Source organism: Acanthaster planci, linkage group LG05 (assembly GCF_054643075.1).
Source record: "Acanthaster planci isolate LZ-2023a linkage group LG05, COTS_SCS, whole genome shotgun sequence".
Lineage (NCBI taxonomy): Eukaryota > Metazoa > Echinodermata > Asteroidea > Valvatida > Acanthasteridae > Acanthaster > Acanthaster planci.
Window position 1 is genome coordinate 19,377,036 of NC_141781.1, and position 24,245 is coordinate 19,401,280.

Here is a 24,245-nt window from a genome sequence, read left to right on the forward strand (position 1 = left end):
TCTGGAACTGGTGGTGTCTTGTTTTTATATAAAGGTATATTTCGTCTGCCCTATTTCAAGTCAAAAATGAAAAGGCTTCGGGCTGACTTTGCTCAAATCTACAGTTTTGTGAAAAATCCCATCGATATTCATCGGGCTAAACTGGACCCTGACAACCTGAATGACCTCATCGACGTTTACCTCGCAGAAATTGAACGAAACACTTCCGCAAGCGTCCCTGGGGAATCTGCAAGCTACAGTCATCCAAGCAAGCTTTATACTGTATCAGATCTCTTCGCAGAAGGCTCTGACAAGGCTCTGAGTGGTGCCTTCTCTACATGGCCATCTACTCGGAGATTCAGCAGCGTGTCCAGGCTGAGATTGATGCCGTGGTTGGTCGCAATCGGCTTCCCAGATTGGCTGATAAACTAGGTCTGAATCTCACCCGAGCCGTGATCTGGGAGGTCCAAAGGATGACCAGTATCGTCCCCTTGGGCTTGCCACACGTCGCCGCTTCCGATACTCAGCTGCAGGGTTTCCTGATCCCAAGAGACACCATTCTGGTTTCCAACATGTGGAGGATTTTCCGAGACCTGAAACTTTGGCCCGAACCGGAGATGTTCAAGCCAGAACGATTTCTGAACGACGAGGGCAAGGCGTTCAAACCAGGAGAGTTCATACCTTTTGGCGTCGGTGAGCGATCATTTTACCGAGTACCAATTGTAGCTATATATTCAGGGAGGTTAGCGCTTACAAGGATATTCATTACTAACCCGATCATGGTCAACAACAACAACAAAGCTATCACTGAACAATCTCTGCAAATTTAGTATATAATGTGATTTATCTTATAGTGACATACATGGTTCACCATACATCTAGGAATGAAGAACTCTCAAACAGTAATAATAAGGACAGCCAACAACGCTCAAAGGTTTCCACACTAAGGAAATTAAGGAAATTGGTACCCTAAATCATGGCACCACTCGGCTTCCGCAGTTTAGATTTCAACAGTTTCAAACCGTCTTAGTCGGCGATGGAAGCCCATTTATCATAAAATGCAACAATCGTTCACAACTACAACATGGGATTTTCCCCTTTTGCAAATAATTAACGATAACAATCCAAAGCTTTGCCAGGCTCTGTGCTTCTTCGACACAGCGTCGTATCACCCATGACTAACGTAATTTGCCGTGCTACACAGGGCGACAAATACGAACAGAGATAAAAAATAATCTTTCCTTTGATCCTTTCACTGGTCCTACGGTTTACAATACTTATCATTTAACTGTTGAAAACATTTAAAAAACGATACTCACGGTAAAACTGCTGAAAATGATTGGAAAATGCCTTGGTTAGGACGAGCACGTCTTTGTCAGGGCTGGCAAAAAAATGGCAGCTTGGCGGGCCTACAATCACGTGATCGACGTTAATGCATTACAACTTTATCATGATTTTTGTCACCTTAGACAAACTTTACCAAGGAATCAGGGCCAAAATTGTCACTAAATTTAGTGATTTTTATAATATGAACATAACTGCTGATTCTGTAAAGTTACAAGGAAAATTCATGCACCAACGGTTGTCATGGAAACCCTTGCCAGTCTTCGCGACACGCTCCAAATCTACGGAACCCTACCACTGACAATCAGCTTATGCCATATACGCCCATTACAAATTATATAGGTGCACATAGCTGCAATCAAGGTGTTTGAATACAAACTTCCAAATTGCACGTTTCTCAGCTAAGCTATATTATTTTCAACTTTTTTTCACTATTTCAAAGGATATTTCACTGCTGTTTTGCTTTTTCCGCTAATGATATTTCAATATGAGCAAAACTGTGACATTATTTCAGGAAGAAAGCCTCAATGTTACATTGGTTTGTAGACTTTGCTGGGAATTATCTCTTCTTCAGTGATTCGTTGTTGTTTATGTGCATAGCAATTAGACAAACACTAGTCCCTCTCTCGGAAATGTTTTTAGTTGTTAAATTTTGGGTTCAAATTTTGAATAGAAATACCATATGCTCTGAGCCATATCTTTCCCAAATGACCTCACAGCACAGATAGATCTCTTGTGCAAGGTGTGTCGTTAACCGGCGTGCACAGCTCTCCAACCAACAGTCAATTAGCGCCCTCTGTAGTAAAACATGCTATCTCGCAAGTGGCGGCGCTGTTATGAGCGACCCTTGTGCGCGGGCCATTGGGAAAACCCCTATTGGTGTAAGTATTGTTACTGATTGTAGTGCTCGGAAGGGCCTACTGCAATATTAGGTTACAAAAGGCCTAGTTAGAGATTTAACACTGAGCCCAAAATATAGTACCAAGACCTACTGAGAAGGTAAGGGCAGTATTCAGTCAAGTGCAGTAAAGACTACGCTAGGATATGATAGGCCACATCATGTGCATCACTACCAAGTGCAGTCTGTGCTGTCATTCAAAGCTACATGATATATACATGTAGCTCACATATATGCATCATGGCTGTTCTTCAATGTATGCCTCGGCCTACATGTATGTAGGGCTTATGTATAAATTCAAAATGCTTTCTCGCAAGTGGTGGCGCTGTTATATGTGATGCTTGTGCACGGGCCATTGGGAAAACCCCTGTTTATATAAGCAATGTCACCGATTGTAGTGCTCCGTAGGGCCTACTACGATGATTTAACTTTAATTTAAGCCTAAGGCCCTAAGCTAAGGGGGGTACCCCAGTTTTTGTCATTGTAAATGCAATCATCTTGTAAAGTGGGTCAGCAACCCCCAGAACCAAAGGCAATGATTTCTTTGGAAATTTCAAATAGTAAATTGTGAAAAAAAGGTGACTTTCTTACTCCAGCCATACAAATTGACTCCACCATGTGTCATCAACATGTTTTCAGGAGTTAAACACTCATAGTTTCCCCTCATAATTTTACTTAAAACTCGAAACCCAGCCCTCGTTTCACAGTATCAACCCCACAATTATTGAGCATGATGTCACAGTCATCTACCAAGGTGAATCCAAAAGTTTAAATGTAGGTCTCCCTTCTACTATAGGAACGGGGTCCCCAAACGTACAATCCCCACACTTAGGCCTAAATGCATTAGCGTATTTTGTTAATATGGACTGAGATGGGTTCGGCTTTTTACCATTCTAGCCATATTTCACAGTACTGGTAGGCCGGTACCCTTGCCTTGGATCATGCTATGCTGCATGGAGATACAGGGATTGAGCCAGATAGTGAGATCCTGTACACATGCATGTTCAGCCACACGTTCGTCTCCCCACATGCCCCAGCAACCCTAGGGGGAACTGTTTATAACTGATCAGGCTTTGGCTAAAGAAAGATTACATATTAAAATGAATGTCTCATTAGTTTCAAACCCCTGGCCCCCATAATCAGGACCAAGCCTAACCACTTCGCCACATATCTCCCCCCCCCCCCCGAAAGATGATTTTCACATGGCTCAGCTGATTCCCAAACGAATAAGCCCAGCCCAGGCAGTTCCTACTCCCGACCGTATGCTTCAGAGTTGGTGCACGTTTATTGATAAACTTTTTCTCGTTTTTTCCTGATTTCATTGGTGGCAGGATTTGTAGCAGTCATCAGCACTGGATTTGAAGACTTGGGCTTTTGTGGGCGTGGCAGGGACCGTACTTCTCTATCAGGTAGGGTCCATTGATGTATCGATATTAGCGTACTAGATTTTTTCTGAGATCACATTAAAATCAATAACGATTTGATATTTGCTTTCAAACTTTTAATCACAATAATGTAATTATTGAAAATCATGCTATGGGAATAATTAAAACAATTCCAAAGGAAGTGAATCTCCAGATTGAGTTAATGTAGTTGCTATATTAATTTGCTTTAAAATGACAAATGCACAAGTGGAATCTAGCTGCCCATTGTTTTGGTCATTGGAAATAAAAACATTGCAATCTCGCAAGCATCGACATCTGATCTATGACTTCATCGCCCACTGGAATTTGTGGCCTCCTCTGACCTGTTGGACCATCAAAATTCACACATTTTTTTTACTCTTCATTGATTCTCATGGTGTAGTGTTCGGTAGAAAGTATTTTCATAATTTTGTATGTCGGTCTTGCCTACAGGTGGTTTGTCATGAATGGATAGATAACAAAGAACAGAGTCAACTTGTGGCATAAAATGTTAATTTCTTGTCATTTTGCATCATGTGCTATTCTTGCATTGGGAATGAAGGGTGACTTTGAGGCAAACAAAATTCTGAGTCTCCTGTAATATTAAGCAGTTTTTATCTATTATACTCGGTTGAATTTCCTATATCAATTATTGAAAATGTTGAAATTATTGACAGACCCTACTATTAGGTTCGTACACGTATGCACATGTACTGTAAATGTGTGAGACTGGAGTTTTGTGATATTGACTAGGGCACTGTGCATCAAGGTGGCATGTACATGTTACGTAGATTCAGAAGGCCGTGCTCATGTGATGTGTTAGTTATTTGATTACGTTTCTCTTTTAAATTGATCAAGAGTCACAGTTTGAAAACAAGGGTTTCCCTAAAACCTCTCAAGAGCAACAATTTTTCCAGACCATCTTATAGCCAGGGGGGGAGAGGGGAGAGAATCCGCCCTTCTGGAGTTTGCGGCAAACCCAGGCCCAGTTTCAGCATTGTGCATGTACAGTATACATGTACATGTATGCAGCACCGCATGCCATTTCCTGAACCAGTGCCATTCCCGCTTGCCTAGATGTAAAGAGGCCCTGATACATGTTAAAAATACACATAGACCCTCCTTGATAGCACCCAAGTGGGTGCAGTCGTTTGGAATCTCTCCCCGTGATTCTCTCGTTGCGAACCGAAAATCCATTTCCATTTTGCATATTTCACTGCAGCTGATTGCGGTGGTTTGGCAGCCAAAGATGGAGGAATCTTCTCAGCAGAGCTTGATGGAGGCTGAGTCCCAACAAATCCCAGTGGACTCCCAGCAAATCCCAGCAGACTCTCAGCAAATCCCAGCAGACTCTCAGCAAATCCCAGCGGACTCTCAGCAAATCCCAGCAGACTCTCAGCAAATCCCAGCGGACTCTCAGCAAATCCCAGCAGACTCTCAGCAAATCCCAGCGGACTCTCAGCAAATCCCAGCAGACTCTCAGCAAATCCCAGCGGACTCTCAGCAAATCTCATCAGACTCCCAGATGTCTGTGGAGCAAGATTTCCCAGGTACCCTCCTCCCTCAAAATTCACAAAACACAACTAAAAAAAAAAATTGTTTTTTGGGAATTGGTTTCTGGTATTGGAGGAATGCAGTCCTCAAAAATGCCATGGGTACTGCATCTCCCAAGCCTGTGGATTGTCCAATCAAAAGATGTCAATCTATCTCATGATCACATGACCACACAGGCTTTTGAGCTCAGCCATCCATAGGCAAGCTGTTAGTCAGCGCCCGTACATCTACATATAAGTTGGGCATATTTTCAAGTCAAATGCCTATGAACTCTTTCATGCACAGTGGTCGCCGTTCATGCCAGTACAGATGTCTTCATGCTGGCTCTGTATTCTTGTCATATCTTTGCTAGTTACATGTGTACATGTAGAGTGTACATGTACACATGTACTGTACATGTACTGTACTTGTTACTATGACAAAGGTGGACGCACACCAGATCACATGGTTCGGTGAGAGCGTCCCATTGGAGGGGAGAGGAAACTTCAAGGTCAAGCCTTACCCTCCTTGGCCCCTTCAAAATCTACGAAGTTTGTTACAGCGGATTTTGCAGGATTGAGGAAGACCGTGCCCACCCACTGGGAGGGGGGGGTTGGGTTTGTACAGTGATACTTACCCCGCCTTCCACCTGTCCAACTGAAATTTGAATCCTGCCTTGGCCGACACGGGGATTGGGTTTTTAGTCACTGCCTGACTGCCTGGGTTTTCCGTGGAATGTTTGGGGTTTTTCCTCCTGCAAACTGCCACATTCCTCAACTTACTCGCAGTTGTTACACCCTCACATTTCCTATGTTGTCAGTGGTCGCCTGTTGAAAAAATCATCCTCAAGGTGACATGGCTACCATCAGTAAATATCAGTTGTTCATTTTACTATAGTCCTTCATGTCCCTTGAAAGGTTAAGTACGCTGACAGTCAGTGGAATGCATCACATGTACGTTCCAGTCGGTCGATTTTGACCCCATAGCACTGCTGTAGTATGACCTGACCAACATCAGGAGGTGCTGGAATTACTGTTGTGGGAAGTGAATGAACTGCTTGGAGTCTAGTTCAGTAACTCTCACTCTCTGCAAAAGCTCGCTGTGAAAAATAGGAGGATCGATGCTTTTCTTATACCGTACTGATTTTGAGAGAAATTTATTGGAGTGTTTTCATCGGCTGCCAATGCGGACAAATTTGGACCGTGATATACACCTGTACATGTACATGCATACATGTACCGGTATGGCCACAAAACACAAGTCAGCCTTGTTTCCCCTATGCCTAGGAATTTCTGCCAGTCAGGGTTGCAGTCCAAACCTCTTAAGACCTTCACAAGACCAACGCAAGGCCTCCAGTCTGAATTCAAGTCACAAGCTATTCAAATGAACTGCAACAAAAGCATTCCTTTATCCTTGTTCACACTGTAATCTGTACCTGTGATAAGTCTTGTGACTGGTCCTGTGACTAGTCTTGTGACTGGTCGTGCGAATGGTCTTGACCACAACACTTGCTGCCAGTGTTCAACAACCAGAACATTTTGTACCCATGAATAGGCATGCAAGCTGTGGTTTGAATGAAACCCGTAGATCACTTTACTTTGTGCTGACCGGAAAAGAGCGGAACACAATTTACCTGTCAGTTTTGATATCAAAATAGACACGTGTTTAAGAAAAGAAATATCAATCTCTGGTCTCTGCCCAGTGACAGCCTCCACCCTGATACGCATGAAAAGCAGGTTGTGGGATGCTGAAGGCATAGTAAAAATGGAAAACCATGAGGGAGACACGGCTATTACATGACGGTAACGTAGGACCCCCCTTTGCTGTTTTGTCTGCTATATAAAAATGGCTCAGTGGACAAAACAAAATGAAACGGAAAGAGTGAACTTGAATAAAGTGAAACATTTGGCCGGTGTTCTTTTCAATTCAGAGTCCCAGTCCCAAATGGAGATGTCCCAGCAATCTCAGGCCGAGGAGTCCCAGCCTGATCGCACTACCACTGCCCCCAAACTGCCAAAGCTTCACCGTGGCAGTGACGCAGACGCTGCCACCGACAGCTCAGCATCAGCGGCAACGGCGAGAGCAGAGCAGCCCGAGGAACCAGACGACGATGTGCACCAGAACGGGGAGGGGAGAGGCCCAGGAGATACATGCACAAAAGAGGAGACGGAGAAGTTGGCGGAGAGTGAAGCACCCACAGAGGGGGACGAGAGGAAGATTGAGGAGCAGTGGCATGTGTTTCCAGACACCCTGGAAGGATTCAAGTATTTCTTCAATGATTGTAAGCGACAGCAGACTTAAAGACTGTCATAAGATGTCATTTCATCCCACCTTTTTTTCTGAATTGAATAAAAAAAACTCTTACATTCTGTAGAAGCCCTGCTTATCTTAATCAAACCAGCCAGCTGACCCTGCAGACTCGATGGTTGGGTATACGGACATCACATAGAAAAATCTGGACTCATGGTGCCTTTAAGCGGCCCACACAGATCATTGAAGCAATAGGCAGCCATCTTACCATGCCGAATGCAAAGGTCATTTTAAGGCTTGCTTGCCATTGTTAACCAATGCCGCATGGTAAGATGGCTGACAGCAGCTTCAGCCAGTAAAAGAGCGTTGCAGATCAACGTGTTTTGTATGATCCCTCCTGGTTGAGTGGTGAGACATCTCCACTAGTAAGCAGGAGCTCTCAGATTTGAGTAACACCTTAGTGAGCTTTGAGTTACACCTTAGTGATCTTTACGATCAAGTAAACCTTTCCAATTCTTTAGCACAACACCGAGCACTTACTGTTTGTAACTATACTATGGTGTTTGCACCATAACAAAATTTGAAAAGATATCTAACAAAGTACATTCAAAAATTGGTCACTGAACATATTCGGTCCATTTGCGCTGATACTCTGCACATTATGCGGTAAAGGGGACCCCCCTAATGTGATGCACAAGCTGCATACCCTATGGCTGTTGTGCCTACTGCACCCCCCCTCGGAAATCTGAAAGGAATTCCAATGATTCCATCAACACAAAAGAAGACGCAATGGAGGGGGAGTCCCCCTTTACCGCATATCTTGCATCATGTTTTCCCTCCCGCACTACATCTGACTCATTATTTTGGTAAGAATTCTGAGAATGCCTTATTTTTTCAAAATTGATAGTACATGTATAAAGGAACATACACGTACTTGCACCTCCTGAACATGTCAAAGTCACTTGAATTCGACTTTATTAAGAAAACGGACATTTTTAATCGACAGCGTATGTATCAGTTTGTGAAGTTTGGCTTGGTTGGTATTTGGTGTTGTTGTATTTGGGTCATTCCAGAAATGAGGGGTCCGTTGTTTTCATTCCCTTGTCACATCCGACGTATGATTTTGTAAGCTCAGAACACATTTTCTAATTTCCAAGAGTGATGAATTAATGCAAATTACATGCCGAACAAATAGTAATAGTTTGCAATCAATTCCGGTGATATTTTCATGTCAAATAACAAAGGTCGGATATACGGTAACAGGGACACAATAATGGCACACTCTTGGACCAGGAATTACCCATCTGCATTTTTGTCTCCCCCACCCTTACACCTTTTAGGATGACCCCAACTTCAAAATATTACCATGTTAGTATTGGCACGAACTAATGAACAGAAAAATACATATTTGGTGTTGAACCTTCGGGTTGAGCGAAGTCTACAGCTTTGATAAGTCATCTTAAGAAAAGTCTATCTGTTTGTTACACTTGGGATTGTGAAATCTGAGAATGGCCCACACCGTGCTGGGATCAAAGTGAAATGCTACATTGGCAACTCCACAGGAAAGGAACAGCCGGTTGGGAGAGTATCATTTCTTTTCACACGCACAGTTTCATGAATATGTCATGTGAGGTCAAGCCACTCATCATGACACAAATTACAAATAAGAGGAGATAAATGTGACAAAGAAAGGCCACTGTCATCTGTCACTGTCATTAGAGTAGCTCATAACCTAACTTGAGACTGGACTCCCTGTGGTCAACTTCAGGTGGACTTGAAGGAACTCTTGAGGGCTCACTTACAGCCTTATTCACTCCCTGCTTTGCCTCTCCAAGAGAAAGTTTGTCTTCACAAGGTGACCTGACATCATCTCACGGGATTATTTCCATCTTTTTCAGATGGTCAGTTGAGACACACAGACACAGGCGAACCCTTCGTGTTTGAAGTTAGGAAAGGAGACATGCAGTACAATCAGAGACACTACGAGGCCCTCGGGGAGGTCATCACGGAGCACGTCTATGGACTTCTGGAGTCGGAGGCAAACCTCAAGAGAGTTTATGTGAGTACTGGACCAGGACACTAAGGGAGGTGACTGTCTTCGCCAAACTGCATTACGTGTTCATTAGGGACCATTAGTGGTGTTGCGGTCAGAAAAACTGCGAAGTTATATTGCCGTGTCGTGAAGTTGTTTCAAGATACCCCTATATACTAGTACATACATATATGAGGACATTTTTATGTGAAGTTCACATCACTCTCAATATTTTGAATTAAATAGGTCCAAATTGATAGTCTAACAAGCACATTTTCCTAGAGGTGTACATGTATGCATCTTGTACATATATTCACACCATTTGTGGTACTTTTTAATAGAAATGATTTGGGATGCACTTTGGCTGCGGGATACTTAATTCAAAAATATGAAAAGGGTCGTTTGGTGCCAAATCAGCATTCTCTTGGACCTGACCGTCACAGATTGAAACAAAATTCAGTGTGCTGAGTAGACTCCTTGAGAAACCCCCCGAAACCAAAATGTTGTCATTGGTTCCATTAATTTGGAGAAAGGAATGAAGTTTTTACTAATTACATGTAACTTGACCTGCTTTGGTTGGACGTCCTTATTTCCTACAGTAAAGCACCCACAGAGATAGTTTGCGTCATTTTGAAGCTCTTGAAATGGTCTTTGTTCATGAAATCAAATCATAGTCATATCATGTAACAGAAAAGATTATGTAAATATATGACCTTTGACCTTGATTTGCAAATACTCCATATTTTTCAAAATCTATAAGTTTTTACGTGTTATCTGAAGATGTAAGCATTATTTCAACTCGGTACCAAGTCACCTTGGTCTCCTACAGTGATATCTTGTTAAATCAGATTCCAGGAACTCAAATCTCTGTGTACACGTACATACATGTACATGTAAAGGCGCCTTTCCATATGGTTATGCATTAACACTTGCACCAAGTAATGTGTTTCCGCCAAAATCGCTCCCGGGGCGATTTAGAATGCCCAAACACAACGCGCACGTGTATTATGTTAATGGAGTCGATTTTTGTGTCCGTGAAAATGAAACGAATGAATGCAACGCACCCAAGAAACATACTTAACTCATTCCCCTCAATAGAATACATACATGTATGATAGGATTTTAGGATCGTAGTGGGTTTCAAACTTAATGATTGTCATCAAGCAGTGGCTCTGTACAATAGTTTTTGTAATGCTTACTGCCATTGGTGGGGGCCACTGCAAATGACCAGTGATAGGGTTAGTACATATACCAAGCTCAGTGGAGTCATATATGACGGGGAAGACCCGTAGATTCAGGCAGGGACTGAAAGCCCACTCCACGCTTGAATTCACTTTGCTCACCGCAGCTTGGTGACGCCGAAAGCGAGCCCCGGGGGTTTGTGTTCATGAGCGAGAGTGCCCGGACGACGACGGACAAACTGTTGATTCTGATTCACGGCAGCGGGGTGGTCAGAGCGGGCCAGTGGGCCAGGCGACTCATCATCAACGACTGCCTAGACAGCGGCACGCAGTTACCCTACATCAGGCGGGCAATGCAGGTAAGATGCTGTGCTCGGTTTTATATACTCGGTGCTTGAGTAAGCTTCTCTAATGAGTCATAGGCCTCTGCACGTACATAGACTTTTGAAATATCTGACAAACGGTCCTGGCAGTCATCCATGCTTGTGGTATTGGGATTGTGTGTCTCTGGTTCAAGCAGTCTTAGAGTGTATATGTACATGTATCTTTCCACAATGAACTTGTCCATGCTGACCTTACGGTATCATCTTTGGCTTAAAATCAAGACTTTTTTCAATGGCAAGATGCCACAACCACATCCTTTATTAAGTCGGATTTTACGGATGCTGACTTTTAGTGGTCATTTGTTTAGGTCTTCACCAACATTTCTTATCAGATCGTCGCATTTTTGAAACTCAGAGACAGTTTTGTGGAGTGATAGTTGTCGCAAAACGCTCAACCTGTACCCACATGGACTAGTTTTAGCCTTTCTGCGTGGGTACAAACTCAATGGGAATCACTAAAGCATGGGGACAAGGATAAATGTCATCCAGTACTGCACACAGATCTCAACAAGAACATGGTTCCGCGGTATAACAGCACAGACAGTAGCTACATGTTACCATGCCCTCTGGCAGAACTGGTGAAGACCACGTGTGAGTTTTAGCACAGCCGGTCAGATGCTGGTATCTTCTCAAATCAGTCTATCTGCTGCAAGCGGGAACAAGAGATAGCATGCTTTTTACACAGTGGCAGCGGTCCTATTGTGGGAACTCACCGCACGTTCCCAAAGGAGTATATTGGACCAGAATTTTTCTGACCATCTACATGTGATGCACAAAATTTGACCATATGTGTACATATTTTGCACTGTGCGAATGCCCTCTAATGCTATACAGTAACCGAGATGAGAATCAATCCAATAGCAACATTTTACCCCGTTCTTTTAGGTTTATTTTGAACAAGTTCGTAACGCTACGGTGCAGCACCATCAGTACATGTGGTTATGTACATGAATATTACAAGCCAGTCTACATGTGTATGACGAGTGATATCTGTGTAATGTGTCCGTATTTGGCAGACTTTCTTTCCTCTTTTTGGCTGTACATGTAGAAAGGCTACGAGGTTTTGTTGATGAACACTAACGAGAACTTTGCGACGCTCAGTGATGGACGCAGAGTATCGATTAAGGTAGGAGCCAGCCCGTGCTGCTTCATGCTTGTTCCCTTCCTGAGGGTTTGTGTTGGCCTTACCATGGGGGCCGTGTGGCCAAGTGGTTACTGTTTGTAGCTCCCAGTAGGGTTGCATGAAGGATCTCCAAAAGAACCCATCCTCCAAGGATGTTGTCAGCAGCTACTGTAGATGTCTGAAACACACTTTCTGCCTCCGGAACTTGCTGGCAACTGGTGAAAATCATGGGACCTGCAAAAAGGGCAGAAGTAGCTATTGACCTGTTTTGTTAGCCTCTACAGAGCAAAAGTATTCATTTTGATGAGGCAAAACACTGCTTTTGTCAAAATTTGCGTGCACTCTCTGTAGACAGCAAAATACAGATGTGACACCTTGTCACTAGATGTCAGGGTTGACCCTTCGATTCCATATTTGTCTTTGCAACTTGGAATGATTTCATTAACTCTAGCTCTCTCAGCTCATGAAAGGTATGGCCCGGGCCACTCCTTCTTTACATGGGGCTTGATGCCTATTGGAAGTTGCTAACCATTTTGCTGTTTATCATTCACAAAGGAAAAGAAGTTTTTTTTCAGAGAAATAAAACTTAAAATGGCAGTAAAAGTTAATGGTATTTTTGTCCCTTGCTTCATTCTTTTGGGGAAAACTCTTTTGCATTTATGAATCCTTGATGTTATTATTATTAGACTAGAATGAGCTCGGTAATGGAGTGACACATGGTAACCTCCACGGGGAATGCAAGAGACCTAACCTCTGGTTGCCCCGTGGATTGTTTTGTTCAGAAACCACCCTTGCAACATCTTGCATTGCTGTTTGAATGCAGGGCAGCTCTAGTCCCAGGGAGCACGGCTTGAATGTGTGGGACAGTTTTGTTGCCGATACCCCGGCTAAGCATGTCGCCATAGTCGCCCACAGCTACGGAGGGGTTGTAACCATCGATTTAGTAAGTTCTCGCATTGATATTTATTTTTTACTATTCACTGTCACTGTGTGTTGAAACCGGAAATGCCAGTTCTAAGATGATTGCATTGCTCACAACCTCTTTCTCTATTGTGGTCTACCCCAACCCCAAATTTCTTCTGCTTTATGCTTTTTTGAAAGTGGTTAGCTGTGTGGCATTGTCTCCCTGCGGGAGTGAAAAATTGGAGCTTTCTTTTTTTAGTACCTTTGGAGCAGCACACAGAGTGTGCTTGTTCATGTTCATCTGGCACAAAGTATGCATCGTTTATTTTGTAAACGTGTAGTGTCTGCGTGTGGTTACCAGGTGCCGGGCACCAGTGGCATTGGACTTTCACCCCCATTTTCTCGCTTTGGCATTGGTGAGAGGCGAATACCTTTTCTCCCAAATGCACAACCAAATCTCAAAAGTCAACAAGGTGTTCACTTGGGCTGGATTGATTCATCCTTCCATTTGATTGAATATTCAGATATCTGGTCCTACACGTACATGTATCTCCCCAGATTTTCCCAAGCGGGATGGGGAAAATTGCCAAACAGCTTTTGAAAGACAGTAGCAATTGCAGATAGGAAAATAAATTCAAGATGCAGTCCATTTGTAAAGATGTTTTTAACATTAGATGTGTGATGTGCGAAAACAGGAGTCAACCTCAATGTAAACATTGGAGATGGGTGGTAAAAAAGGATCTCTTGATACGTGTGAGTAGAAGTCATTTTTGGTTTATTGTTGGGCCAAGAAGAAAGGTTTTAGAACGGAGTTGTTTTTTACCAAAATTTGAATTATTAGAAAGTTTTTTATTTTATTTCTAAATATTTGTGTCCGAAAACAAATATTCAGATACTTGATGTTTGATCCAATATTCAATCAGCCCCGGTGTTCACCATTGCAAAACAAAGAAGTTATCTGTACATATATGCAGTACATAGAAAGTGATTATGTCACTAGAAATTTTTTTACAAACTTTCCTATGAATTTGGAGTCCTTGAACCTCAGCTTTTTGAGTGATCTGACTGCGAAGTTCTGAGACCATTTGAGGCTTGAAGTCACCCTACTCCCCTCCCCCCACCACAGCAACCTGTCTAAATTTGGAAAATTTGTAGCAGTGCATAATAGTCTCACACAAACTCACCTCCACAGGTTTTATGGTGTCAGGTGTCGGACCACACTAGTGGAGAGCGGAGCACATGGTTTAGACTTGCATTTGCAAACACTGTATTTCTAATAACGGTCTCTTCATGACGTGGTTGTTCTTCAGAACGGTGATCACTGGACTTTTCTCCAATAGAGCACCAGTCTGGCAACAAGTCCCACTTCATACACTTGTTTCCCGGATTCTGGAGTCTGGATTTCACAAACTCTGCAAGAAATTACATGCAAGAAATTTGAACTCTCTCGAATTTCAGAATATTCTTGGACAAAGACAAGGCCCCACACAGGCCACAGAGCCAGTAATCTCTCTGTGATGATATTTCCATTGTAAAGCTGTGACATTTTTTTGGTTTACAGGCTGCTCACAGGACGGAGAGTTTCAGGAGGAAGGTTTTCGCTGTGGCGTTCACGGATTCTGTCCACTCTCTTCACTATGGCATAGATGATGATCTCTTCAACTGGTTTACCAAGGTCGGGCCCATTTTTTTACAACCTTCAACATTCTCAAATCCAGCAAAATCCTGAGCTTTTGTTACTATTAGTGGCACTGTTCCAATCCTGTGGCTAAATACCGACATCTTAAATACCAACTTCAGTTGGTCAAACTTTGTGTTTTTATCTCGTGTGTCTTTCAGAACACAGTCAATTGGGTGTCGTCTCGTGAAGAAGTTGGGACTGTGATTGACGATAGAGGTTATGACTGCCCGAGAGTATCAGCAGGTAGGAAAATGTCATTTTATTATGTGATTTGCCCCGCAAAATATTTATGCTTGGTGTCTCTATACCTTGCTCATTTTTATGCAACCCTAAAGGTTTTTTTCATTCTGGGGGGGAAAATCTTGGGAAACGTGGAATTGGAAATAAAAATGCAAATGTGTCCATTTTATTTCACAGATGTTTTAGTTTGAATATGGTGCAAGAACAGTCAATGGACTTATTTATGCCTGCAACTTGTACCATTTGAAGTGTTAATCATTTCATTTGAAACAACTGCCACCCGACCCACAGACATCACATAAAAAGTCTGGTCTCGCAGTGCCCCTAATCAGCCCTCAGTGGTTGTTGAAGTCACCGGTGGCCATCTTACCATGCCAATTACAAAGGCCACACTAAGGCATGCCTGCCATTGTAAGCAAATTGTTCATGGCAACAATAGTGGCAATGATGGCACGGTAAGAGGGATGCCAGTGGCTTCAATTAATGAACATTGCGAATCCAAATTTTTGCATGTGACGTCTCAGACTTGACCTCTCTCCCGGTTATTTGGTATCAATTGACGCTTAGCTGCATATTGAATCAGCGTAATACAAGGGGAAAACAATTCCCAACTAATGGTACCTACCTTCTTTGCCGATGCTGCGTAATGGGACGCAGAACGTTGTTTGCCTGTCCCACTGCATCAGATTGAACACTCCCGATTTCACTTTAAAAGTTTGAAATGAAACTTGAAGCTACAAGTTCTAAGTTGTCAAGCAACTTTGTAGTTCGCTGTCAGTTACAGTTATCGTTAGGCTTATCTGTTTGAAAAGTGTAAAAAACGTCAGTGAAACCAAAAAAGAAATCATACAAAGCACTGACAAACAAAAGCCAATGAATGTTGGAAATGAAAGGACTCAAAGGAGTAGCAATTTAAAGGTTTTAGCCAATACGGACGATTCACAATAGTGCGCCTCCAAGCGTTTGCGACATGTTTGCCAAGTGCAACGCTCAAAATTTGTTGACCCTTTCCAAACCTGCATTGGGTCGACAAATTTCGTGCATTGTGATTGGCCAACGCATTGCAAACTCTTGGTGGCGCACTATTGTGAAACACCCGTATTAGAAAGTTGCACATCCTAAATATTTTCCTAGTTTTTTTTGGTGGCTTGCAAGAATACAGATAATTGCTACCGGGTATGTGCAGTATATCACACTCAGCGTATTGAGGAAAGTCATTAATCCACGCTGAGCTTGGGGCAAATGATTTGAATCGGTTGAAGATGGCCTCAAAGTGTAGCGTCCAGTGCAAAATGATTACGATATTCAACATTTATGTATCTCAGGTGATGATGCCTGGGTTACAGAAATTACAGTACGGCAATGTACATGTGTATATTGCTAGACATATGTCTGCCTTGATTATTTCATTTCACTGACTCATCATGCTGGTTCACGCAGGTTCTGGTTCACGCAGGTTCTGGTTCACGCTGGTTCTGGTTCACGCAGGTTCTGGTTCACGCAGGTTCTGGTTCACGCAGGTTCTGGTTCACGCAGGTTCTGGTTCACGCTGGTTCTGGTTCACGCAGGTTCTGGTTCACGCTGGTTCTGGTTCACGCAGGTTCTGGTTCACGCTGGTTCTGGTTCACGCTGGTTCTGGTTCACGCTGGTTCTCAGTGGTTCACGCTGGTTCTGGTTCACGTGCTGGTTCTGGTTCACGCAGGTTCTGGTTCACGCTGGTTCTGGTTCACGTGCTGGTTCTGGTTCACGCTGGTTCTGGTTCACGTGCTGGTTCTGGTTCACGCAGGTTCTGGTTCACGCAGGTTCTGGTTCAGGCAGGTTCTGGTTCACGCAGGTTCTGGTTCACGTGCTGGTTCTCCCGCTAATGCCTTTGACACACATAATTTTGTGTGTGACGTATTCACGTTGGTGCGCTATAATCATTGACTCTAACTCGGAGCAACAATTACACATCTTGACAGTGTACATGTTTATTAGAAACAAATTTGTTCTTACTGGCAGGCACATTGAGGCACGAGGAAACCTCCTGGTACAGCTACGACTCCATCTTTGAATTTCTGAGCAGCAAAGAGCAGGAGCTGAAGAATTTTGTGGGAGAGAGCTCTGTTGCACGTGACGCATCTGACGCAGCAGGCGAAGACGCCAGAAACTCCGAGGACACTCCAGGAAGGGAGGACGGAGACATTGAGGACACGCTGGGGTCCCAGGAGACTGAACCACAGCAAGCCCAGCATCAGAAGAATGGCGGGCAGGAGACGGAAATTGGAGGACGCGAGACCGAGTTATGATGCGCTTGTCAGGACATGAGACAGAGTTGGTTTGCATGTGAGGGCACACAGTGGGTAATGGGGACCTTGCCTGACATCTGTTACAAGGATTTGAACCATTCTTGTGACACTGTCAGGTGGGCAGGAGACATTCAGCGACATTTATGGGAAATAAAAAATGTTCCTGTGCCACGTTTTTCTTTTCTTCTTTACAACTTCCTTCTGACATGAATTTTAATCACTGTGTGATCAAAATGAGGTTTTCCTAATACTGGAAGGGGCCTGCTGAGACTGATTTGCAATCAGCACGTGGAGCAAGCAGGCTGCCTTTTTTTGCTGAAGATTTTAAATACAAGAAATTGATGGTGGTGGCTATCTTAGAAAGAATATTGGATGTGCACCACATGTTCAGTGATGGGGAATATATTACTTGTATCTTGCCTAAAGGAGAAGGGGACGCATTTCATGGGTGTCTGTTATGACAGACTGGACATGACATAGTGCCTATCATCAATTATCCGAACTACACGTATTTATATAAAAAGCTGTATGACGGCTACAAGTAGATGGAAGTTACTCATATGCAAATGCATTAAAAAATACCTACAAGTGGACATGATCGTTGATGTTCGACAAACGTGGTGTCACAGTGATACAGGCAGTTTTTTTGAATTAGAGCTTGAAGTTATGTGCCTAGAATGTTGTATTTCAGAGAGCAAGTCATGCAGCCTCGTTGTTGCATACACGTATTTTGCACGTTATATTTCTAATGATGGCATAAAAGCTGGTCCAGAATTCAACGGCGAAGTGAATTTGATGTCCCAAAACGTTCCCAGGGAAATGCAGTACAGTCACACTGTGGTCAACTTTCGCACATTGGCAGCGTGAATGTTATCAGACAGCACAAAATCACATTTGTGTTCAATTCCATGCCGAAGTGGCCTTTTAACTCATTGGGTTTATCGCTCTAAGCCCTCAAGTTGGATGTGGTCACTCCAGGATTTTTATTAAACAAAAAGCCTAAATGTCTTGATGGACAAGCAAATGAAAAAAACGTGAACTACTGGAATTGCAAATGTCAACCTTTGTTTTGTTTGCTAATTCCAACGGTAATTTCTGTGAAGAAGTAGATAATACTTAAGCACTGCTTGCCTCATGTTGGTTAATCACGCATTTCACGCAAAATGACTACAAGTTTAGTTGACAGCTATGACCTGTTTGAACATTTTTGAGCATGGCTGCTTGTCTATGTAACAGGTACTTGGATCATGTTACACCATAGGGCAGACATTTTGCTCGTCTTTAAATGGTGTACGATCAAATCTATTCAGACAGATTTTTGTAAACAAAATAGAATAGTGCACAAGACTCCTCGGTATCAGATTAGTTGCAAGAATGGTAGGAAGAAATAAACGGTTGCTTCAAAAGTGGTTAAATACTGAAGTGCAGTGAGGAAACAGTTGGATTTTAATAATACAAATTGAAAACAACTTGAGATCTGTTTCCGTGTACATAAAAATAACCCCTTCCCAGCATATAAAAAGGAATACCCATACATTGCATGCATAAAACCACAAAAACTTTGAGAACCCTGGAAATAGAGACTGTCTGGTATAAAAGAGAAGGCATTTTATTTGATGATTGGACGGATGGACTTGGGTTCTGTATAAGAATGATTGAAAAAAAAGAACACACAGGTGAAATGTTGCAACATTTCATCTACATCTACGGGAAGTTTTCCAATGACATGTGCGACACTTGGACAGGTTCAGAGATTTCAAATAAGCATTTTCTGGGTTTAATGAAGAGTTTGCTATCCCCAAGACATGGTTTGTAATTTTAATGCCTGATAAAAGTCCACTTTTCGCCTACCCACTAGTAATACATGTACTACAAACATAATGATGTTTTAAAGAGTAAAAAATATGTCTCTCTGTTGACGTTATGAAAAAATATATTGTAACGTTATGGAAAATTGGAAGTTGGAACACAGTTTTGACATATTTAATGCATAGGATTGTTTTGCATAGAAAATGATGGAAAACTCACGTACATTGAAACTGAATGACTACATTCACACATTTCTGAAGCTACTCTTCAAACTGATTAGCTGCGTTCGTGGCGCATGTTCAAATGAGTGCGCTTGTCCAATACTGCATTACAAAAACCTGAATTTGAGTCATTATGATGAAAAATGGAAACAAAAAATATATATACACATATGAACAAGATCTTGTATGAAAAATTACTCAGATCAAAATACCAAATGAGTCACAAGGTCTATGAATATAAAAAATATTTAAAATTCAAAATAAAATACAGGACACTTCTGTTTGCTAAAGTGCAGTGTCATAGAAAGTTAGATAAGCTGGTTGGTAATTTTATTTCAGCAGTGGAGTTCAAACGTAACTGGATCAGTCGCTTCTGAACAATATAACCCAGAGAAACAATTTGTCTAGTTTGAGGGAGCATTTTACTCGGGACCATCACAAGACCAGACCCAAGTGATGAGATGAACCGTGACAGAGGAATGCTTGTCATGCAATTCATTTGTATAGCGTGTGACTTGGAATTCAGACAGCATGCGAGTCATGGGCTTGCTGCCGGGGTCTTGCTGTGGTCGTAATGGGGGTCTCGACTACAAAAGTAGACGTTGAATGTAGACCTCCCCCGTGGAATTCACTTCAAACTGGACTGTAAACTGGACGGAGGACATTACAGAGAGAAGCTAAGAATTTGTCCAAGCTGACTCTCATGGTATTTCTCTACAGACATCCCTGAATTCACACAAAAGTGGAGAAAACAGTAAAGCAAAACCAAAACAAACTGGCATCTAGAAACAGGGTAGGTACATGAAAGTAGGTAGATAGGCATGTTTGAATTTGTATTTATATAGTGATTCAGTAAACAGTACAGTGTTAACTCAAAAAAATAACAGGCATTTGTATCAATTGAAATAAACCACACCAGGTTACTAGTTTCATGCATAACGTTTGAAAAAGATTGGTTTTTTTTTTCTGTATTTGCAATTACACGTTCTCCCCTATTTTCCTTCCCCCTGGGCCCCCCCTCCAAAAAAACCACTTAAGGATCCCGCAGTCAAAATAGGGCAGGTCGGAAAACAGGAAGCATTATTACTCTTTCTGGCCTTAATCAAGGCATCTTCTTTAAAATGTCGTTTAAACCAACTGGACGGAGAAGAATTAATCATGTAATAAATATACATTTCATGTAATACACAAAACCACTTGACCTACATGTATTTATTTTCACTAAAATGGATTTTTTTTTTTACACACAGAATTTCAAAACCCCAATAAAATGAAATTGACAAAATAAAAAATTCGAGAGTAATAGTGTTGGGGTTTTAAAAATGAATGAAACCTTCACATGGCATTCATGCAGTATTATCTAGGGGCTGTTCCGTTTTGATACAGATACGATGTGGAAAATGTGTCTATTCCCTGAAAGCACACAAGGGAAACAGAGAATCAACCAACAGAGGGCAAATAGTTATTCAGCAATTTGGTCCAAGAATGGCTTAGCGCATCAACTGGTTCTCCACGTGCTGTAGGCTCCCCACACTCACACCGGATGAGCCACATCAGACGGACTGCAGTCAAATGACAATTGAAGAGAGAGAGAGCTGTTTTTACGGGATATATTCAGTGATTTTTCACTTGAGGCATTTTCCAGTCAGGACCTTGTCAAAAAGGAAATCTCAGATCTGCCATTTGATCTAAACAGGTCACTCAAAAGAGAACTCACACTTGAACTCAGACTCACCAGAGTGACCTTCTCAACTTGTGTTTTACAATTTACTCTCTGTCAAGGAGTTGCAAACTCTAGGTGACAGGGTCCAGATGTGAGTTTTGGGTCGACATGATTACACTGTCTTTTTTTGGGGGGGGGCCTCATAACACCTTCCCAATCTCCTTTGCCATTACAATACAAATCCAAATCTAGGTGTTTACCAAGATGATCAAATCAGTTTATTCGTTTTGGACAAGCAATTAACGGAAAGCTTTTCATTTGAAAGACTTGGCGCTAGCCCCTGCATTGTGGGTTTCTGCAACAAATTATTTCCCAGCACATACTACTAGGCTGTGTCCAGTTTTCACAAATCATGACTTCCTAACAACTTCCTTGCAATATGCAAATGAACCGCAAGGAACATACGAACAATTCAAGGTTTTGTTTAGAAACGGGGGCTTTGTAATTTGTTTTTATGTCGTATGAAGATTAGAAATCTACGACTTATGGAAAACTCCAGCATAAATGTTACGTTGAGATTATGAAAATTGATGCATTCAGAGTCCGAGCAGAAAAGATGCGAAAAAATAGGGAAAAGTTTCCATTTTATTCTAAAAGACAAAATGAGGTTTTCTGGACTTGTTCAGGACTCTCGAGACCATAAGCACTTTTTTTAAGGACTAAAGAAGTTCCAGACCTTTCTAGATTTCCAGGACTGATGTGAACCTTGCGACTAGTACATTAAAGCCATCCATATTCTCACCTATCGTCTTTCGTCCCAACAACTAGGGGTTTATCAAACTTCCTGCTGGATGGTAGGACGAAGCGAGCCTGTTTCTTAGGCTGATCCCCCGAGGCTCCAGGTTCTTTCTTCTCCAGGATTCCCTTGACTGGCTTGACCTGACTGGAGCTCTTCAGGGCCTGGAGTCGAGCCTCCATGGCATTCAGGGAGGCCCGGCGGTTCTGGTCGTACCGGCCAGCCTCTGGCAGGCCACGGATTGAGGCCCCACTGGCCTCGAACGAGGGGCCATCCTGCGATCCCTTCCTGGAGTCTGGGGAGATGTCCGCTGAGGTGCGCTTAGCGGCGGCATCTGCAGCCGTTTTGTTGGACAGCCTTTTCAGGGCGGCGGCCAGCTCCAAGGGGTTGGCCACCTTCTTTGGCACCGGGGAGGCACCGCGGGGAGATGGGGAACCAGACCCAGAGCCAGGCCTCTTGGATTCTTTTGGGGTTTGTTGTGTGACCGGTATCTCCTCCTTCACCGGCGATTTCTTGGCTGCTTCCTTGGGTTTCTGTTGGCTGTGCATTGATGCTAGGGATTACACTCAAGGTTAGATCCACTCATTAAACAACACTCCTGCAATCTATGTATCTTTTATAATGTATTCAAATAAACCTTAAAATCATGGCAGTAAAACTGTGAACTTCCAAATTTCAAGGAGCTGCTGCATATACAGACTGTCCAATATTTGACCGAGAAAATTGGTACTCGGAAAGTACCGGTACTCGACTCCAACACTACCCCACCAAGCTCTCTGGCCAACATGCCCTACCTCTTCTTGGCATCGTGCTGCTGTATGTTGAGCAGCCCTTCCAGGTTCTCCACCTCCTGGTGGAGTTCCTCGTTCTCTTCCTCCAGGCTCTCCTTCTCGCCAAGCACCTCCTCGTACTGGGCCTCTAGGCGCTTACACTTGGTGCACTGGGCTCCCGCTACGAAGAACAAAACAGGAAACGAGAACTACGGAAGTGACGGGCCTGTTAGCTTCACGCGGATCCGGATCGGGATCAATGGTCCGTCGTTGGTTCACGGACGCCAAAACCCACCTACTGGATAGCGCAAACCAGCACTGGGATTGCTGATCAAGATCGAGATCCGTGTGAAACAGAACAGGTCCTAAGTCATAAGCACGGGCGCGCTGGGAGTCATTTGAAATATCAAGAAAAAGGGCAGAGATGAGACTAACACAACTGGAAATTTAACCAAATCAAAATCAGTGTTGGAAATAACTATCGTCCTTTTCATGCATCTTGATTACCCAGGAAAGCAATGTAAATTTTAACTGCATCTTTTGTTTTCATGACAACTTTGAGCTCCATAGATATTACGTTAAAACAACCAAGGGCAAAAGTAAAAAAAGGAGACCAATTTAACTTGAATTACAAATGCTACAATTGTCAACCAGACATGCAATGGCAACGGCATGCGGCTTGCTGATGTGGTTTCCCATTTTTTTCCTTAGTTTTCGAGAACAGACATGACAGATCGCTTTTAGGGGAGTAAATAATCCTGACTACACATAACATTAAACAATAAGCATGTCCAATTTCTAGCATTTTATGGGAGTTTAAGCTGTATGCTTTCATGCAACGTGCTTTGTAATCTCTCTTTACGCTAACCTCCATGAATTCTCCATTTAATGAAATGACCAACATCACGCAATATTCTTGACAGGTAAAATTTTGTGCCGAATGGTGGTATTTGTCTCTTTGTGAAAACACCGGCGATATATGTATCCCATAATTCACCTGTTTCCTTCAGTGTTTCCATCTCCTTCTTCTGGAGCTTCTCCGCCTCCTCCAGCTTCTTGTTCCGCCCCCGGTAGGTCTCCACGCTCTCCTGCAGGGTGTCTCTCGTCTGCTCCAGCTTCTTGTTGCGATTCTGGAGATCGGTGACCAAGCGGTTCAGGGCATGTAGCTCCTCCTCCTGACCCTGGATCTTGCTCTCTAACCTTTGACCCCGAAGGATGACCAGCAATGAAATTCAAGTACAGCTTATACATGCACATATTCATGATCTGCCTAGGCACTCATTGGTCAAGGCATGGTGCACAGGGAAACAAAAATTTCCTAAAGAGACCTAAGTACTTTACGTGCTTCACACACTCGTAGGCATTGTCCAGCATAAATTTATTCATTGACCATTGGAAGACTGAATTGGGAGGGTCAATTCTGAAGCCTTTTCAAGAAACATGCCAAATGAGGCTTTTTCTGACACCATATCATCCCTCGTTCTTGCTTTAACCAATCCAAATCCTTTCACATCAAAGTTTTGCAGTATGCTGGTGGATACAAGACTGTATAGCTACATGTAGTGGGAGACTTCAAGAAACATGGTGACAAAAAACATACCAGGCCCAGGTGACTGGCCAACTTTGGTTTGCTCAAAAAGATGCAAACAGAAGTGGACTGGTCCTGGGGACTGGTGCGCTTGCTGCTACAAAGCATCTAGTCTCCCATTGAGCCACTATCACATTACATAGGGTTTCAATGCTTCACT

General features: G+C 42.9%; 3 protein-coding genes and 1 long non-coding RNA gene across 6 annotated transcripts in view; 2 read left to right on the forward strand and 2 right to left on the reverse strand.

Moving 5' to 3' along the window:
• Positions 1-317: 317 nt before the first annotated feature.
• LOC110989701 (cytochrome P450 2U1-like) lies at positions 318-4,091 on the forward strand. The gene is made up of 3 exons (XM_022254276.1): positions 318-672; positions 3,553-3,630; positions 4,078-4,091. Exons 1-3 carry the CDS (start codon positions 318-320, stop codon positions 4,089-4,091), a joined length of 447 nt encoding a protein of 148 aa, XP_022109968.1.
• fam172a (family with sequence similarity 172 member A) lies at positions 2,104-18,660 on the forward strand. Of its 2 annotated transcripts, none has more exons than XM_022254280.2 (11): positions 2,104-2,204; positions 3,553-3,630; positions 4,847-5,174; positions 7,088-7,438; positions 9,306-9,466; positions 10,788-10,979; positions 12,052-12,129; positions 12,950-13,069; positions 14,591-14,704; positions 14,869-14,953; positions 16,952-18,660. In XM_022254280.2, the coding sequence occupies exons 3-11, from the start codon at positions 4,874-4,876 to the stop codon at positions 17,236-17,238; spliced, it is 1,689 nt and encodes a 562-aa protein (XP_022109972.2). In that variant the 5' UTR covers positions 2,104-2,204; positions 3,553-3,630; positions 4,847-4,873; the 3' UTR covers positions 17,239-18,660. The 2 variants fall into 2 exon arrangements, with proteins under 2 accessions (XP_022109972.2, XP_022109971.2); XM_022254279.2 differs by having other exon boundaries at positions 2,166-2,322.
• Positions 5,168-16,598, reverse strand: LOC110989704 (uncharacterized). Its single transcript, XR_002599673.2, has 4 exons — positions 15,576-16,598; positions 14,214-14,441; positions 12,192-12,360; positions 5,168-5,984 (listed from the first exon to the last, which is right to left on the reverse strand). It is a non-coding gene; the product is annotated as an uncharacterized LOC110989704 (long non-coding RNA).
• A 324-nt stretch (positions 18,661-18,984) lies between the features above and the next one.
• Positions 18,985-24,245, reverse strand: part of LOC110989702 (uncharacterized) — a 57,269-nt gene continuing 52,008 nt past the window's right edge. For both annotated transcript variants that reach the window (XM_022254277.2, XM_022254278.2), the window contains 4 exons: positions 23,495-23,697; positions 22,522-22,678; positions 21,734-22,267; positions 18,985-20,830 (listed from right to left, as the gene is read on the reverse strand). In XM_022254277.2, coding sequence (XP_022109969.2) covers positions 20,803-20,830; positions 21,734-22,267; positions 22,522-22,678; positions 23,495-23,697 — 922 coding nt within the window. In that variant the 3' untranslated portion in view covers positions 18,985-20,802. The remainder of the gene's footprint in view (positions 20,831-21,733; positions 22,268-22,521; positions 22,679-23,494; positions 23,698-24,245) is intronic.

Excerpts from the sequence above, each read along its gene's own strand:
- LOC110989701 (XM_022254276.1), top strand. The coding sequence starts at position 318 with ATGGCCATCTACTCGGAGATTCAGCAGCGTGTCCAGGCTGAGATTGAT. Across the intron at positions 673-3,552 it reads GTTCATACCTTTTGGCGTCG|GATTTGTAGCAGTCATCAGC; the intron begins GTGAGCGATCAT and ends CATTGGTGGCAG.
- fam172a (XM_022254280.2), top strand. The coding sequence starts at position 4,874 with ATGGAGGAATCTTCTCAGCAGAGCTTGATGGAGGCTGAGTCCCAACAA. Across the intron at positions 10,980-12,051 it reads ACATCAGGCGGGCAATGCAG|AAAGGCTACGAGGTTTTGTT; the intron begins GTAAGATGCTGT and ends CTGTACATGTAG. Across the intron at positions 14,705-14,868 it reads TCTTCAACTGGTTTACCAAG|AACACAGTCAATTGGGTGTC; the intron begins GTCGGGCCCATT and ends TGTGTCTTTCAG.